This window comes from Muscardinus avellanarius (assembly GCF_963383645.1).
Source record: "Muscardinus avellanarius genome assembly, chromosome: 6".
NCBI lineage: Eukaryota > Metazoa > Chordata > Mammalia > Rodentia > Gliridae > Muscardinus > Muscardinus avellanarius.
In genome coordinates this window covers 97,533,498-97,549,354 of record NC_137791.1, presented here as the reverse complement: position 1 = coordinate 97,549,354, position 15,857 = coordinate 97,533,498, and the positions used below count along the sequence as shown (strand labels likewise).

Genomic DNA, 15,857 nt, shown 5'->3' with positions numbered 1-15,857 from the left:
CATTAGTATATCTGAATATCCATACTTGCAGAGATATGCATGTTGTTATTGTCTCTTTTATTGTGTGATGAGGTGCCATATTTTTATGTTCCTCAAATAAATGCCTTTTTATGCAAATAAAGGTATTTTAAATAATTAAAAAATTTTTCAGAATTTTTTTTTGGGGATGGCCGATCTTTTGAGATTTTAGACTTTAGAGATTTTTATCTTAGGATTTTGAGATTCAAGATTTGACTTTTGGGATTGTATGTTTTGAGAGTATGGTTTAAACTCAAAAAATGATACCACATCGAAGTCTGAATCTACAAAAAGGAAGAAGGACCACCAGAAATAGTAACTATGTGAGTTAATATAAATATTTTTATTTAAAAAATTTATTTAAACATAATTAACTCTTTGAAGCAAAATAATAAAAATGTATTGTGAAATTTGTAGTATATATGGAATGAAATATATGACAACATTGGTACAAAGTCCGGAGAGGAAAAAAATAGAACGGGGAAGTTATAAAGTTTTTATATTCTAGGCAAGTAGTATATAATGCTACATAAAAAATAGACTGTGATATTAAGATATAAACTGGAATTCCCCAAACAATAAACAATAAAGAAGATGGCTGGGGTCCGAGTGGACATAAAATGCATTAACTTATAAAAATATACAACTAATACGAAAATGACAGAAAAATGAGGGAAACAGAGAGCAAAAAAGAATTGGTAAGAAAAAATATTAGATGGTAGATTTAAATAATAGTCTAAAAACCTCAAATCAGAAGTCAAGGACTCTCAGTTTGGATAAAAAAGCAAGAACTAGCCAGGCATGGTGGTGCATGCCTATAATCCCAGTATATGGGAGGCCGAGACAGGTTGATCTCAGGTTCAAGGCCAATCTCAGTGACTTAGGGAGACTCTCAGCAATCTATCAAAAGCCTGTTTAAAAACAAAAATGGTAAGTGTTGGGGGTGTATCATGGGGATAGAATGCTCTTGGGTTCAATCCCTATACCACCACTAAAAAAAAGAAGCAAGCATGAGCTAACTATATAACACCTATAAGAAATCCACTTTAAATGTAAAATCACAAACAGGTTAACCATATGAAAGGACAGAAAATATCATCTTTTAAATAAATGGTGCTAGAACAATTTGTTACTCATACATAAAATAAAGTAAAATCTTGGATCCATACCTGACATCCTATGCAAAAATTAGCTCAAAATGGAAGACCTCAATGCAATGCCTAAAACTAAGACACTTGTAGAAAAAAAAGTTTCTGAGACCTTGGGTTAAACATAAAGGTTTTAGATATAACATCCAACTAATCAATAAAGAAAAAAATGTATAAATTTGACTTCATCAACACTGAAAATGGATTTCTATTCTTCAAAAGACACTAATAAGAGAAGGGAAAGACACAACACACAATGAATCTTATACCCAAGATATATATATTTCTAACTTTAAAAAAACAAGAAAACAATGAAAATTTAAAAATAAACAGATTTGAAGACATTTCAGCAAGACATTATATGGATAGCAAATAATTATATTAAAAGATGCTCAAGTTGGGTATGGTAATACACAGCTGTAATCCCAGTACTGGAAAGGTTGGCACAGGAGGATGGCAGATCCAAAACCAGCCTCAGCAACTTAACAAGACCCCGTATCAAAACAAAAAATAAATAGGGCTTGTGTGCAACTTAGAGGTGGAATGCTGCTGTGTTCAATCAGTACCACCCCCACTCCCTCAAAACAACATTGTTATGTTAAGGTAATGAATACTCAAGGTATGTACTAAGAGAATATATCTGCACACCACATTCAGTTAAAGGGCTTGTATTCCAAATGTGTAAAGATTTCTCAAAACTCAACAATTAATTTTAAATGAGTCAAAGATTTACAAACGTCATCAAAGATAGAAGATTTTCTATATCAGTCATTTAGAGAAATCCACATAAGACAGTGATATTCCATTGTATACCAATTAGTATGGATATATTTAAAAAGACCTACCATCCCTAGAATGGTGAGCACGTAGAACAATTGAAATTCTCACACAATACTAGTAGAAATTTAAAATGGGCACGTGGTAAAACAGTTTGACAACTTTTATTTATTTATTTATTTATTCATTTATTTATTTATTTATTTTTGGTACTCAAAATTGAACCAAAGGGCATTCTACTTTTGAGCTACACCCTAGTCCTATTTTATTTTTAAGCAGGGTCACACTAACTTGCTGAGGCTGGCCTTAAACCTGTGCTCTTCCTGTCTCAGCCTCTCAAGTACTGGGATTACAGGTGTAATCCCTAAATGAAAATTTCTTAGAAGTTAAACATAAGCCCAACACATGACCTGGTCATTCTTTTAGGTTATTTACTTAAGATAAATAAAAGCCTATGTTGCCACAAAGGCTTTCCTATTTTTAAAATGCTAATGGAAATAGTAGTGATAGCGACTCTTTCATTTCTGATAATCTGGTGTTTGTCTTCTTTCTTTTTCTTTGTGAAAGGGATATTTTGGCCAGAGCATTTTAATTTTACTTATCTTTTCAAATAACCAGATTCTAGGATTTGCTCATTTTCCCCCTTTTTTTTTAACTGCTTTTACTTTCAACAGAGTCTGTTTTCATTTTCATTATTTCTTTCCTTTTGCTTTCTTCCAGACTGAACTGTGTTCTTCCTCTGTTTTCTAAGGAGAAAGCTTAGGTTATATCTTTAGAGCATTCTTCTTTTCTAATATATGCCTTTGCTTCTATAAAGTTCCTTCTATGAACTGATTTTTCTGTATCCTCCAAATTCTAATAAGTTCCATTTTAATTTTCATCTAGCTCAAAATATTTTTAAATCCCTCTTGAGATTTCTTCTTTCACCTATGTGCTATTTAAAATGTGTTGTTCAGTGCTATAGTTAGCATCTTGAATGTCCCCAAAGGCCCATGTGTTGAAGGCTTATCTCCCAGCCTGTGCTGCTACTGCAAGGTGGTGGAGCCCATAGGACATGTGAGGTAGTTTGATTGCTGTTGGTATACATTTGAAGGAGATGTGAGGATCCCAGGACCTTTCCTCTTTTTTCTTTGCTTCCTGGCTGCCATGGAGTGAGCAGCTTAGCTTCAGCATGTGTTCCCTGCCATGACATTTCACCTCGCCACGGGCCTAAATGGAATTGAGTCAACTGGCCATGAACTGAAACCGCTGAACCTCTGAAACCGTGAGGCAAAATAAACCTTTTACCTTTTAAGTTGATTTATCTCAGGTACTTGTCACAGCAACAAGAAGCTGACAAACATATTTATTTTCCAGGCATATTTAAGCCTTTCCAGTTATCTTTCTGTTATTGATTTATAAATTTTTTTTGTGTGTGTGTGGTCCTGGGGATGGAACTCAGGAACATTCTATCTCTGTGCTATGCCACCAGCCCTTATTCTTTTTTTATTCTTTATTTTGAATAAGGTCTCAGTAATTGTTAAGTGCCTTACTAGATAGCTGAGGTTGGCCATGAACCTGCGATCCTCCTGTCTCAGCCTCCCAAATACTGGGATTACAAGCAGGTGCCTCCACAATTGGCTCTTAATTTATAATTTAATTCCACTGTAATCAAATTACATACTTTGTATGACTTCTATTCTTCCAAGTTTGTTAAGATGCGTTTTATGGTCCTGAATGTATTCTGTCTTGGTGAATGTTCTATCTGAACTTGTGAAAAATGTGTATTCTGAGGTTATTAGATTGTATTTTTATATATATATATATATATATATATATATATTAGATCAAGCTGCTTGATAGTGCTGTTCAAGTCTACTAGATCTTTATTATTGTCTGTGTAAACTATCATTGACAGGGGTGTTGAACTGTCAGTTTTTTTCCTTATGTATTTCTATGCTCTGTTGCTAAGTATATTCATGTTGAGGATTATTATGTCTTCTCCAAGATTTGATCTTCTTATCATTACACAGTGCTATTCTTTGTCCCCGGTAATTTTTCTTGTTCTGAAGCCTCCTCTGTCTGAAATTAAACAACTACCCCCACCTTTATTTTGATTAGTGTTTTGCTAATGGTTTATCTTTCTCCACCCTTTTATCTAGCAGCTTTATTTGTAAGAGAAAAAAAAAGACAGACTGTCAACAGGTAAATGAATATCCACATGATAGAATTCTACTCAGCAATAAAAAGTAATGAAGTAGTAACATATATAACAACATGATTAAATCTCAAGACAATTATGTGGAAAGAAACCCAAACCAAAAGTATGTACAGATAATCCTCAAGTTATGACGATGTTACATTCCCAAAAACCCATCATCAGTTTAGACTATTGTAAGTAAAAAATGCATTTAATACACTTAACCAAACCCGAAAGCTTAGCTTATGGCACACTGCAGCGTCAGTTGTCTCAGCTCACGATCACACGGTGCCTGGAAGCTGTGACTTCCTGTCACTGCCCAGCATGACAATGGATTATCATACCGCATATTGCTAGTCCAGGAAAAGACCAAATTTCAAAGTACAGTTTTATGATGGTGTGAAAGAAAGTGCATTTTCTTTCACACCATCATAAAGCCCAGAAATCAGTAAGTTGAACCACGGCCAGAGACCATCTGTATTGTATGATTCCAGTTATATAAAAGTTATAGAACATACAAATAAAACTACAGTAACAGAAAAGAGCTCAGTGGTTAACTGGGTTGGGTAAAGGGAATAGTGGAAAAGATAGATTTCTTTTTTTTTTTTTAATTGGTGCACTGTATTCATACATCATAGTGGGATACAACCTTTTGTAGACATACATGCACACATTGCCCAGTCAGCCCCCACCCGATCCCCACCCCATTCTCTCCCTATCCCTCCCTCCCATGCTTGGCTTAGTGGTTGACATCTAGTATTATAGCAATTTATCCAAAATTAAAAATGATAATCTCACATAACAGTTTCATTTGTCTGATACCAAGCTTTTGATGACTTAAAGATAACGTTTCAATATTTCTTTTTACTTTCTTTCTTACCAGAGAATATTGTTTTTCTATTTTTTTAGGTGAAACTATCATATATTTATATATTTATTTTTCAGAAAAAAAATCTATCCTAATATGGAATATGGACTCTAGGTACCCAAAACGATCTTGAAAAAGAACAAAGCTAGAAGATATATATTTTCTGATTTCAAACCATATAAAGCTACAATAATTGAAACAGTGTAGTACTATTCTAAAGGCAGATATATAAACCATTGGGGTTAAATAAAAGCCTAGAGCTAAATTCTTCCCTATACTGTCAAGTTATTTTTGACAAGGTTTCCACGAACATTTGGTGGTGGAAATAATAATCTTTTAACTAAATATTGTTGAAAAATAATAATTACATGAAAAAGAATAAAATTGGACCCTTACCTAATCCCATATACAAATATTAACTCAAAATAGATAAAAGACCTAAATATAAATCTTAAGACTATAAACTTTTAGAAGAAAATCTGGGTCATAAAACCTCACAGCATTGAAATTGGCAGTGATTTGTTGGATATGATTTCAATGGCACAGGCAACAGAAGAGTCTACAAACTCCCTAAAAAATAAAAAAAATATTGTATATCCAAAAACAATGTAAACAGAGTTAACAGTTACTAATAGAATGGGATAAAATATTTCCAAATGCTATATCTGAAGGTATATTAATATTCCAACTAGAAATCCTAAAAATTAACAACAATAAAGGCAAACAATACCCTTTAGAGATAGGTAAAAGACTAACATAAATAATGAATCTCCACAGATAACCAATCTTAGTTGTCTGTTGGATGGAAAATCTTGTTTCACTAGTTCTGGTGTGTGTTACCTATTTCCTCTTTGTAGTTAATCTCTTTGAGTATTTTCTCTAGTGCTGGTTTTGAAGACATAAATTCCTTCAGTTTCTGTTTGTCGTGGAAGCTTCTTATTTCCCCATCTCATTTGATAGAAAGTTTTGCTGGGTAGGAAATTTTTGGCTGGAAGTTGTTTTCTTTCAGAGTTTGGAATATGTTACTCCAAGCCCTTCTGGCTCTCATGACTTGGTTTGGGAAGTCTGGAGTGATTCTAATTGGTTTGCCTCTGAATGTCACTTGGCCCTTTGTTTTTGTTGCCTTTAAGATTCTCTGCTTGGCTTCCACATTGGTCATTTTGACAATTATGTGGCGTGGGGATCCTCTTCTCCAATCCTGTCTAAAGGGAGTTCTATAAGTTTCCTGGACCTGTGTATCGACCTCTTGCTCTATGTCTGGAAAATTTTCTGCTATTACTTCCTTGAAGAGATTGTTGATCCCTTTGGTTTCACTTTCTTTTCCCTCCTCTATTCCAATTATTCTTAGGTTAGCTCTCTTAAAATGGGCCCATATTTCTTCAATATCAGATTCCTGCTGTCGGATATTTTTTTCTAGATTAGAAACTATGCGTTCATTTTTGGAATGATCATCTTCTAAGAGCGAGATTCTGTTCTCCATGTGGTCTAATCGGTTGTTTGTGCTTTGAATTGAGGCCTTTACTTCATTAATCGCATCCTTTATCTCTTTTTGGCTCTCTCTCAGTTCTTTTCGAAGCACCTCTATTATTTCTACAGTTATTTTCCTGATTTGATCTTCTAGAAATCTCTGATTTTCTGTTTTTTCAGGTTCTGATGTTGTGCAATTGTGGGCATTCATTGCTCCAGTATTATTCCTCTTTCCCATGATTTTGGATGTTTGTGCCTTCTCTGGGTTCTTCCCTTGGGTCACTATGACTTCACTTAAGGTGTTCTGGATCTCGAGTCAGTAGTATCTCAGACCCCACTACTCCTTTACTGGGTTTTATCACAGAGTCTCCGACCCAGAGAGTCAATAGAGGCTGCTTTAGACTGTGGAGGGTGCCCGGTTGCACATTCTCCTATGGTGTGATATCTCTGCCACCGCCCCTCCCCCACTGGGTCAAGTCCCAGGGAGTACAGTACTGGGATTTCTCCTCTGTGGCCCGCAGTTTGACTCACTGTTCTTGAGTACGCAGATGTAGCTGTACTGGCCTCGCTGAATTCGCTGCTGCTTCCGCCGGTGGCAATATGGCGCCGCTGCTACTCCCTCGGCTATGGGGCTGGCGTTTTTCTCCTTGGTTTTGATTTCCACTCTGAATCACTGCAGCGTGTGCTGAGCTCGGCCACTGGGAGCTTTAGATGCCCTCTGCGCCAAGCAATCCCGCCTGGCTGTTCCGCAGTGGTTCACCTCGGCTTGCTGTAGCTGTCCCGTGAATTCGCTGGTGCCGCCGGCAGTATGGCGCTGCTGCTGCGTCCTCGGGCGCAAGGCCAGTGTATCTCCTCTGTGGCTCTGTTCTCAGTCCGCTTTCTCTCTGGAGCTTGGTGATTTTTTTATTTCTCTGGTGATGGTGTTTTCTGGCTATGAAAGGCGCTGATTTTGTGGTAATGGAGATTTGTTGTTAGCAGGGCTCTTAAGCCCCGCTTTTCTCGGTCGCCATCTTCCCAGAAGTCAAAAGATAGATTTCAAGAGAGCAGGAGGAAAGTTTTGAGGTGATGGCTAAGTCATTATCTTGATAGTGGCACTAGTTTCACAGGTCACTGTGGCTCAGAGTCGGAGGGCAGATCGGAGACTGCTCAGAAATGTGAAAAGCAAGGGCTGTAACATTAGATACCTGCACAAGTGTGAGCAGGAGCAGCAAGGCTGTTGACATGTACTGTGGACTTCATATAAACTCTGAACATTTACAGAGAATTAGAATCACCTTTAATTATTTATTATGCCTGAAACCAAGGAAGTAACTGTTATAGCAAAGCTTGAGATGGGAAATAGAATTAGAGGTACAGGGTAGTCAAGCAGCACTAAAGAGGGGCATATAGCTTTTGAGAATCTGGTATGTACCAGCAATATGAGAAATGTTTTATTTATTTATTTATTTATTTATTTGTTTATTGCAGGTTTGGGGATGGAACCCAGGGTCGTTCAACCTCCAAGCTACATCCCCTGCCCTATTTTTTATTCTTTATTTTTGAAACAGGGTCTTCAGTAGTTGCCGAGGGCCTAAGTAGCTGAGGCTGTCTGCGAATGGTGATCCTCCGGTCTCAGCCTCCTGAATGTTGGGATTACAAGTGTGCAGCACCACGGTCTTTATATACATTAACTCTCACATCAACCTTGTGTATACAACTATCTTTGATTAAAGATAAGGACCAGGAGGCCTTTTTAGGCTAAGCAACATGTTTAAAATCAATAAATAAGAAAATACAGCAATAATCTAAGAAGAGTAAGAGTAAATGAGAAGAATGAGACCAGAACATGCCCAAACATGGAAGGAGAATGGTGGTTCTGGACAGAGAATGATAATGAAATCATTTTATTCATCTCCTCTCATATTATCAAGCTGAGATTACCCAAGAATAAGGTAAGCTTCTTTTGGAAATGGGAACTAAAACCATGAAGTTCAATGATCTCTCCTCCTTGAAAAATTTTCTTCTTATTTTAGAGAATGAAATTGTGTGGTTCTTGCAAATGATCTTGATTGTTCATGGACTCTCAGAGAGGATGGAATAGGGAAATTTGGGTAAACTCTTCCACGATTCTTGGCTGCATTTCTGAATGGGGAAAAGTGGTGTTTTTTTTTTTTTTTGTGTGTGTGTGTGTGAAATTTTGTTTTGCAAAACTTACTCGTCAAGCCGGGTGTTGTGGTGTATGCTTGTAATCCCAGCATTTGGGAGGCTGAGACAGGAGGATCGCAGTTCAAGGACAGTCTCAGCTCCCACTTACTAAGGCCCTTTGCAACTCAGTGAGACCCTGTTTCAAAATAAAAAATAAAAATAGGGCTGGGGTGTAGCTCAGAGATAGAATGCCCCTGGGTTCCATCCCCAGTACCAAAAAAAAAAAAAAAATTGGTGAGTCAATGATGATATTCCAGTGTGAAGTGCATTAATGGCTGGAGCTTGGATATCAGGATAGATTCCATGTTTCAAGAGAGGGGAGTTGAATGTTTGGAGGAAAATATTGAAGTAACTTGTGGAAATAGAATGATTTATTGAATGTTTTCTGATGATTATATGGGCCACGGAAGACAGGAATTTGACTATCTTTTGTATTTCAGTGGCCATAGTCTTTCCAAGAAATTATCTCAGGGTTAATTAAAAAAAGAAAGGGCAGAGAGGATTCCCATACGTTACACCTTAGTAAATACTCCCTTTGGACTATGAACTTCTTACATGCTTACCCAAGTGTAATAACCTAATAACATAAAACAAGGATACTTTGGATTATTACTTCTAGTTCAGAGTATTCAGAATTGGAATAGAGTCAAGAATGGCCTTGATAAGATATTTTATTCATAAGGTCAGCCCTTCTTGCAGTCAAATTACACTGGTGAGTCAAAGCCTTGCCTCTTATCTTAATTTTATACTCTGTTTCCTTAGGACCTGAACTGGTTTTGAGAACTGGTTTTGGTTATTTGCATCTCTATAATCCAATAATAATCAGAATGAAATATTTAATTCTCTATGAATAAAAGAATACAATAAACTTTTTCTTTCAATATACAGGTTCCCTTTTCATTTTAAAAGAAACTCCACTAGCTTCAAATGTCAGCTATTAGCTAATAGCTGACTACACCTGGCCACTGAAATACAATTTCTTCCTTCCCTCGTTCCTTCCTTTCTTTCTTTTCTTTCTGTACTAGGAATTGAATCCAAAAGCACTCTATCTTTAGGCTATAATCCAAGCCCTTTTGTAACTTTTCTTAAAATTTGAAACAGGATCTTGATAGGTTTCTGAGGGTCTCACTAAATTGCTAAGGCTGGCCTTGAACCTGTGATCCTTCTGTTTCAGTTTCCCACCGTGCCTGGCTATTTAATCTAACTTCTAACAAATTTATCTGGGACTTTGGAGGTTAATTTGAGGACGCCACATCTAGTTAATAACCTAACTAAAATCTCAGTAAGATGTTGATTCTAATATATTTTCTGGTACTCTATAGATACTCTGAAAATACTTTTGATGGACGTAGGACAGTTTAATTAGAGACTGATCCCACACTCTTTTTTATTTTTATTTTTTTGTAGAACTGGGGATTGAATCCAGAGGCATCCTCCTTCTGAGCTACACCCCCCCAGCCCCATTTTTTATTCTTTATTTTGAAACAGGGTCTCACTAAGTTGCAGAGGGCCTCACTAAGTAGCTGAGGCTGGCTGCGAATATATGATCCTCCTGTCTCAGTCTCCCAAGTGCTGGTATTACAACATACGCCACCATGCCCAGCTTCCACATTCTTAAAATTAAAAATATATTGAGTGAATTTGGTAAGTGTTGCCCAAACCATGTGATAAAAAGGTTAGTCTCTGCTGAGTGCCTCTGTCACTACTACTATGAATTGCATTATGATGTGAGGCTATAATGCACCAATAAAAGTACACACACACACACACACACACACACACACACACACAAGCTTAGTCCCCATCTTAGTGTTATTGAGAAGTGGTGGGTACCTTTAAAAGGTCACTGGGCACTTGCTTTCAAAGGGGATTATGTGATGCTGGTCTCTTGCTCTCTCTCCTTTCATTTCCTGGCTGCCATGATGTGAGCAGCTAGGTAGCTTCCTCTGCCACATACTCTGCGTCAACACAGGCCCCAAAGCAAGATCACCTGACACGGACTGACTACCCAAACTATATGCCAAAATAAACCCTTCATCTTTTAAATTATATTATCTCGGTATATTGTTACAGTAGCAGAAAGCTGAAAAACACACTGATTTTTCAGTTATTAATGTTATCCTCAAAAATTCCAGGAGGAAGGTGGGACCATCACTAAGGTTAAATTCATGGCTGGTTTCTGTTTTATAAGTTATTAATGTTGCCCTCCAAAATTCCAGGAGGAAGGTGGGACCATCACTAAGGTTAAATTCATGGCTGGCTTCTGTTTTATAAGTTGCATTGGCCAGTACCTCACCAGGGTGTTTTCCTAACACAAAGCTGAGTGGTGACCTCACAGATGGACTCTGAACACAGGAGATTACCTGACAGTGGTTAGTGATGTTTTATCCTTGCAAAAATGAGGGTTTTTTTTTGAGTGTTCTATAAATAGTCACCATTGAAAAACACATGAGACATGGTTATAAAAATATGGTTGCTTACTGTCTTCTGGGCCATCTCTAGTTTATTATTATTATAAAGGAGTACAAGCACATATATTATAAATAGACACAGATGGTTCTCTCCTTATGAGTTATAGTGGGCTACAAATCTCATCCATAGAAATAGTTATTTTACATTCTAAAAGATAACTTGAGACTTAGAGAAAAACTAATTGTTTCTAAGCATACAGTTATTCTCAATCTATGCCAAGAGGGTAATAAAAAGCTAATATTTGCAAAGCACTTTACATAAGTTTAGAAAATACTTTTCACACCATTTAATTGCTATCATTTTTTATGTTAGATATTGAAGTAAATTAGGTTCTTGAGATATATTTTTCATTTAATATTCACTATTTTCACTATTCTGCAAATAAATAATAATATTAATGAATATTACAGAAATGGTCCCCAACTTATGATTTCTTGACTTTACAATGGTACAAAAGCATGCCATTCTTTTTACCTTTTTGTATAGTATTCAATAAATTACATAAGATATTCAACATTTTATTATAAAACTGACTTTTTGTTACATGCTTTTTCCCAACTTTAGGCTAATGTCTTCTGAGTATATCTAAGGAAGGCTAGTCTATGATGTTTGGTAGATTAAGTATATTGAGTGTGTGTGTGTGTGTGTGTGTGTGTGTTACTAGAGATTGAACCTTGGAGCATTCTACCACTGAACTACATCCACAGCCCTCTAAAATTATTTAATTTTGAAACAGGGTCTCACTAAGTTACAATGCACTGATCTTGAACTCAGGATCCTTCTGTGTCAGTCTCCCAAGTACTGGTATTGCAGGTGTGTGTCACTGTACCCAGGTTTAAATGCATTTTTATTTATGGCATTTTTTTTAGGTACTGGAGGTGGAACCCAGGGGCATTTTACCTCTGAGTTACATCCCCAGCTCTTATTTTTTTGGTCTTTTTTTTTTCTATATTTATTTTTGCGGGGACATTCAATTTCTGAGCTACACCCCTGCCCTATTTTTCATTCTTTATTTTGAAACAGGATCTCACTAAGTTGCGGAGGGCCTCACTAAGTAGCTGAGGCTGTTCGTGAACCTCAATCCTGTGGTTTCAGCCTCCTGAATAGTGGGATTACAAGCATGAGCCACCACGCTCAACAATTTATGGCATTTGTAAACAATGGGAATAAACAATGAATTTATGGAGATGTAGCCACATCATAAATTGAGGAGTATTCATGTTATTTAGATGTTACCTTTAAACAGAGAGCTGGGGATATAGCTTGGTGGTAGAGCACTTGTCTAGTGTGTACAAGGTTTGGAGTTTGACCCCCAGCATCATAAAAAACAGAAAACAGCCAGGTGTGGTGGCACACATCTGTTATCCTAGTACTTGGGAGGCTGAGACAGGATGATTGCAGTTTTGAGGCCAGCCTTTGCAAATTAGGTGAAACTCTCAGCAACATTGTGAGACTTAGTGAGAGCCGGGGATGTAGTTTGAAGGTAGAATTACCCTCAGCTCAGTCTCCAGTACCAAATCAAAACAAAAGAAAACACCAACTCCCCAAATCAGACTTACCGTAAAATAAATGAAAAAGAGCAAAGGAAAGACCAGAAATTGAGTGGTGCCCCAGGCAGCATCTCTCTCACCAGCTATTTCTTTCCAAACTTGAATTTCAAAGTCAGTTACTTGGCCTTATTCACAGAACCATAAAGTGGAAATTACAGGGGATTCAACCGAGAAAAAAGTAAAAGTTTATCATAATTACAAGAAAATAATTCAAGTCTCCATATGCCTTGGGTAAAAGGGCTCTGGATTAGACCCAACTGGATTTATGGCTTACATTGGACTTCCAGTACCTACTTTTTTCACCTCTCTATGGTTTCTTTTGTCAGAATTCTAATCAAATTTCAGATACAGGATTTGTTCACTTTAATTCTTTTTTTTTTCTTTGCAAGCTCAACATTTTTACCCCTGATATTTTGAGAAGCAGAAGTTTAACTAAAAGGAGGAGGATGATCCGTAACTGCATTACTAGGGACGTCTGGCGCTGCAGTGGGAGTCATATTCGCCCCGACACTGACTAACCTGGCGCCTGCCTTTCCCCTATGGGAGAGGCGTAGCCCTTCTCTGCTTACTCTGTAAGGAAGAGTCCCTTGACATACTAATGTTTTAACTCCCTATGGTTTCCTCTTTCCTTTCTCTCCATTCAGACAGAGTAGTCTCTGTACTCATTGTCCCAGGAAAGGCAGAAGGCAGAGGAATGTACAAGTGTTAAACTTTTAGAAAAAAAGACTTTCTAGACATAGAGGGCTTTGAGGAAACACAAGGGAAAAATTTTCTCCAAACTGAATGGACTGAAAAGAAATATTTTTCTTGGTAGCAGGGAGTAAAGGACACACACACACACACACACACACACACACACACACACACACACGGTCTCTCTCTCTCTCTCTCTCTGCTCACACCCTGGTGTCTTGTAAAGGCATAAGACTCTACAGCTGTGGTAGAAACCAGGGAAAGGGCAGAGGAAAGCCAGCCGCAGGTGGATGCTTCTGCGCCCCAACAACTGCCATCATGGGGGCTCAGAGCCAGAAACTATATTGTTACAGGCAGTGGAAGATTGTGTCTCTAGGACACTGGAATTTGTAGAGAGCGATTGACATCTACCATACATGTTCTGTCATATTCGAAAACACCAAAATAGAAATAACCTTCATGTCATTTCATTAAACCAGTTAAACATGAAAATGGTTCAACTATTAAAATATTTATAAGATTTCTTAGTTATGTAACTATGTCTAAATATTCTGTGATATAGATATACAAGTTATGAGATGTTACAGCTAGTATTATTCAGTTCGGGGGAGGAAAAATGTATATATAGACATAAAAATAATCTTGAAGACTACATATTACATAAATGACTTTAAATTTTCTCTTAATTTTTTCAATTTCTAAGTAGTCTATAAATAACAGGTATTCCTTTTGTAATAAAAAACCAAAATACAATTAGTTTACATTTGCCTGAAAATATGACACTGTTTTTATGGAGAAGGTCAAAGAGAGAAGACTGTCACCCTTCTCACACAATTCTGTGTACAAGGCGACTGAAATAATCCTGCCTTTACTTGCAAATCTATCACTGCCAAAATGATACTTGAAACAAGGCCAGAAGCTGGAAAGAGAAAAAATAGTAAAAATGTGAAATGTAAGAGCTGAAAAATGAGAAAGGCTGAATATGATTTGGAATAGAGAAAATAGACAATATTCTTTTTTTAAAAAAGCATAAGTATCATATACAAAGCAGGTGCTTATCAAATGGTGAACAAGACTAGGAACAAATGAAGAAAACTGTCTACCCCTAGAGAATATAAAAAGGGCAAAAATGTTTTGTCTGATCAACTAATATATTTTAAAATACACTTGGTGAAGGAATTCTAATATATAGACTACTGAATGTCATCTGCAAATTCATTATAATAGGGAGATACGTGAAGTATCATATTAGAAACTAGAATAAGAAATTCTGATTTTGATTTGATAAGCAGAAAGCTCACATAATAATATGAAATACTGGCATATTTCTGGTTTACATTTGTAGAACAACTAGAGTAGATGATGCAAAATGTATCTTAAGGAGAAAAGTATATAAATAAGGCAAGGTATTTAATTTGAATTGTGTTAACATATTTAAAACTCTGAACTAGTTCTTTCTCAATGCCTTTCCATATTAACAAATACCTGATAAAAACAAATAGGTAGCTTAAAATCATACATTACTATTTAGGATGCTAACACTCTCTAGTGTCTCTTGACAAATCTTAATAAAACATTAATATGTTATACTAATCGGAGATTAAGTTGCATCGACTAAATTCCACATAACTTCCAATGCCGTTACTAAGGAGCTCCTTTTATTGTACTTGCTCTGATCAAATTGCTTTACTTTCACCTGTTCCCTTGAAACTGAAAACATACAGATCCTTATTGACAGAAAACATTAATTCTCCACATACTGTTTCTCTGGTTAGTCCCCCTTTTAAAATCATACTCACCTTTGGGAGTGTCACTGAGTGTATTTCTTTGGAGAATTAACACCTTTACAAATGAAAGTCCACTTCTGAAACTGTGCCTGTGGTGTTTCACCCGCGCGAAGGGAGGACTCGGCAGATCCAACGAGATGGAGCGGATGGCGTAGTTGCTCAGATTTAGGATTGCCAAAGCCTGGGGACAGGTGAGAGGGCTTAAGGTCATTTTCCATAGGAGACCATTACTGAGGTCCAGGTGTCTTATTCTCCATTCTTTGTCCGTGTGAGACTGCAAGAGAAATCCATAGACACTAAAGCTTACGTCCACGGTGGCAGCTGTCTGCAGAGAGTCCACAGGTATCTCATGCTTTCCACTAGAGCCATTTGTCGGAAGAAATTCATTCCATTGGTACTCAGAGTTGAGTACCATACTGCGGTTCCTTGATGGGCTTGTCGTTGTTCCAGTAAAGTAAAGACCTATAACTACAGCAATAGCTCTGAAATGGAAGTTTTTCATAATGCCTGGAGAAAAGGGGAAAAGATCAACTTTTCAAAATGGCCTATGTAAAAATTAATAGCAAATACGAAGCAGAAAATTTCAATTTCAATTTGGTAATCTCGACTTGAGTGTCAATTTAAGTGAAGAATTTCTTAGAAATGTGACATTAAAATGTACCTACCAAAATGTTGTAATGATAGTATAAAATTAAATTTATGTGGCTTTTTTTT

At 36.7% G+C, this 15,857-nt stretch overlaps 1 protein-coding gene across 1 annotated transcript in view; it reads right to left on the bottom strand.

Annotated features, from left to right (window-relative positions):
- LRRC66 (leucine rich repeat containing 66) overlaps window positions 1-15,645 on the bottom strand; it is a gene marked incomplete at both ends in the record, with an annotated part of 32,724 nt that extends 17,079 nt beyond the window's left edge. The window contains one exon of the mRNA XM_080697247.1: window positions 15,156-15,645. Coding sequence (XP_080553373.1) covers window positions 15,156-15,645 — 490 coding nt within the window. The remainder of the gene's footprint in view (window positions 1-15,155) is intronic.
- Between the last annotated feature and the right edge of the window lie 212 nt (window positions 15,646-15,857).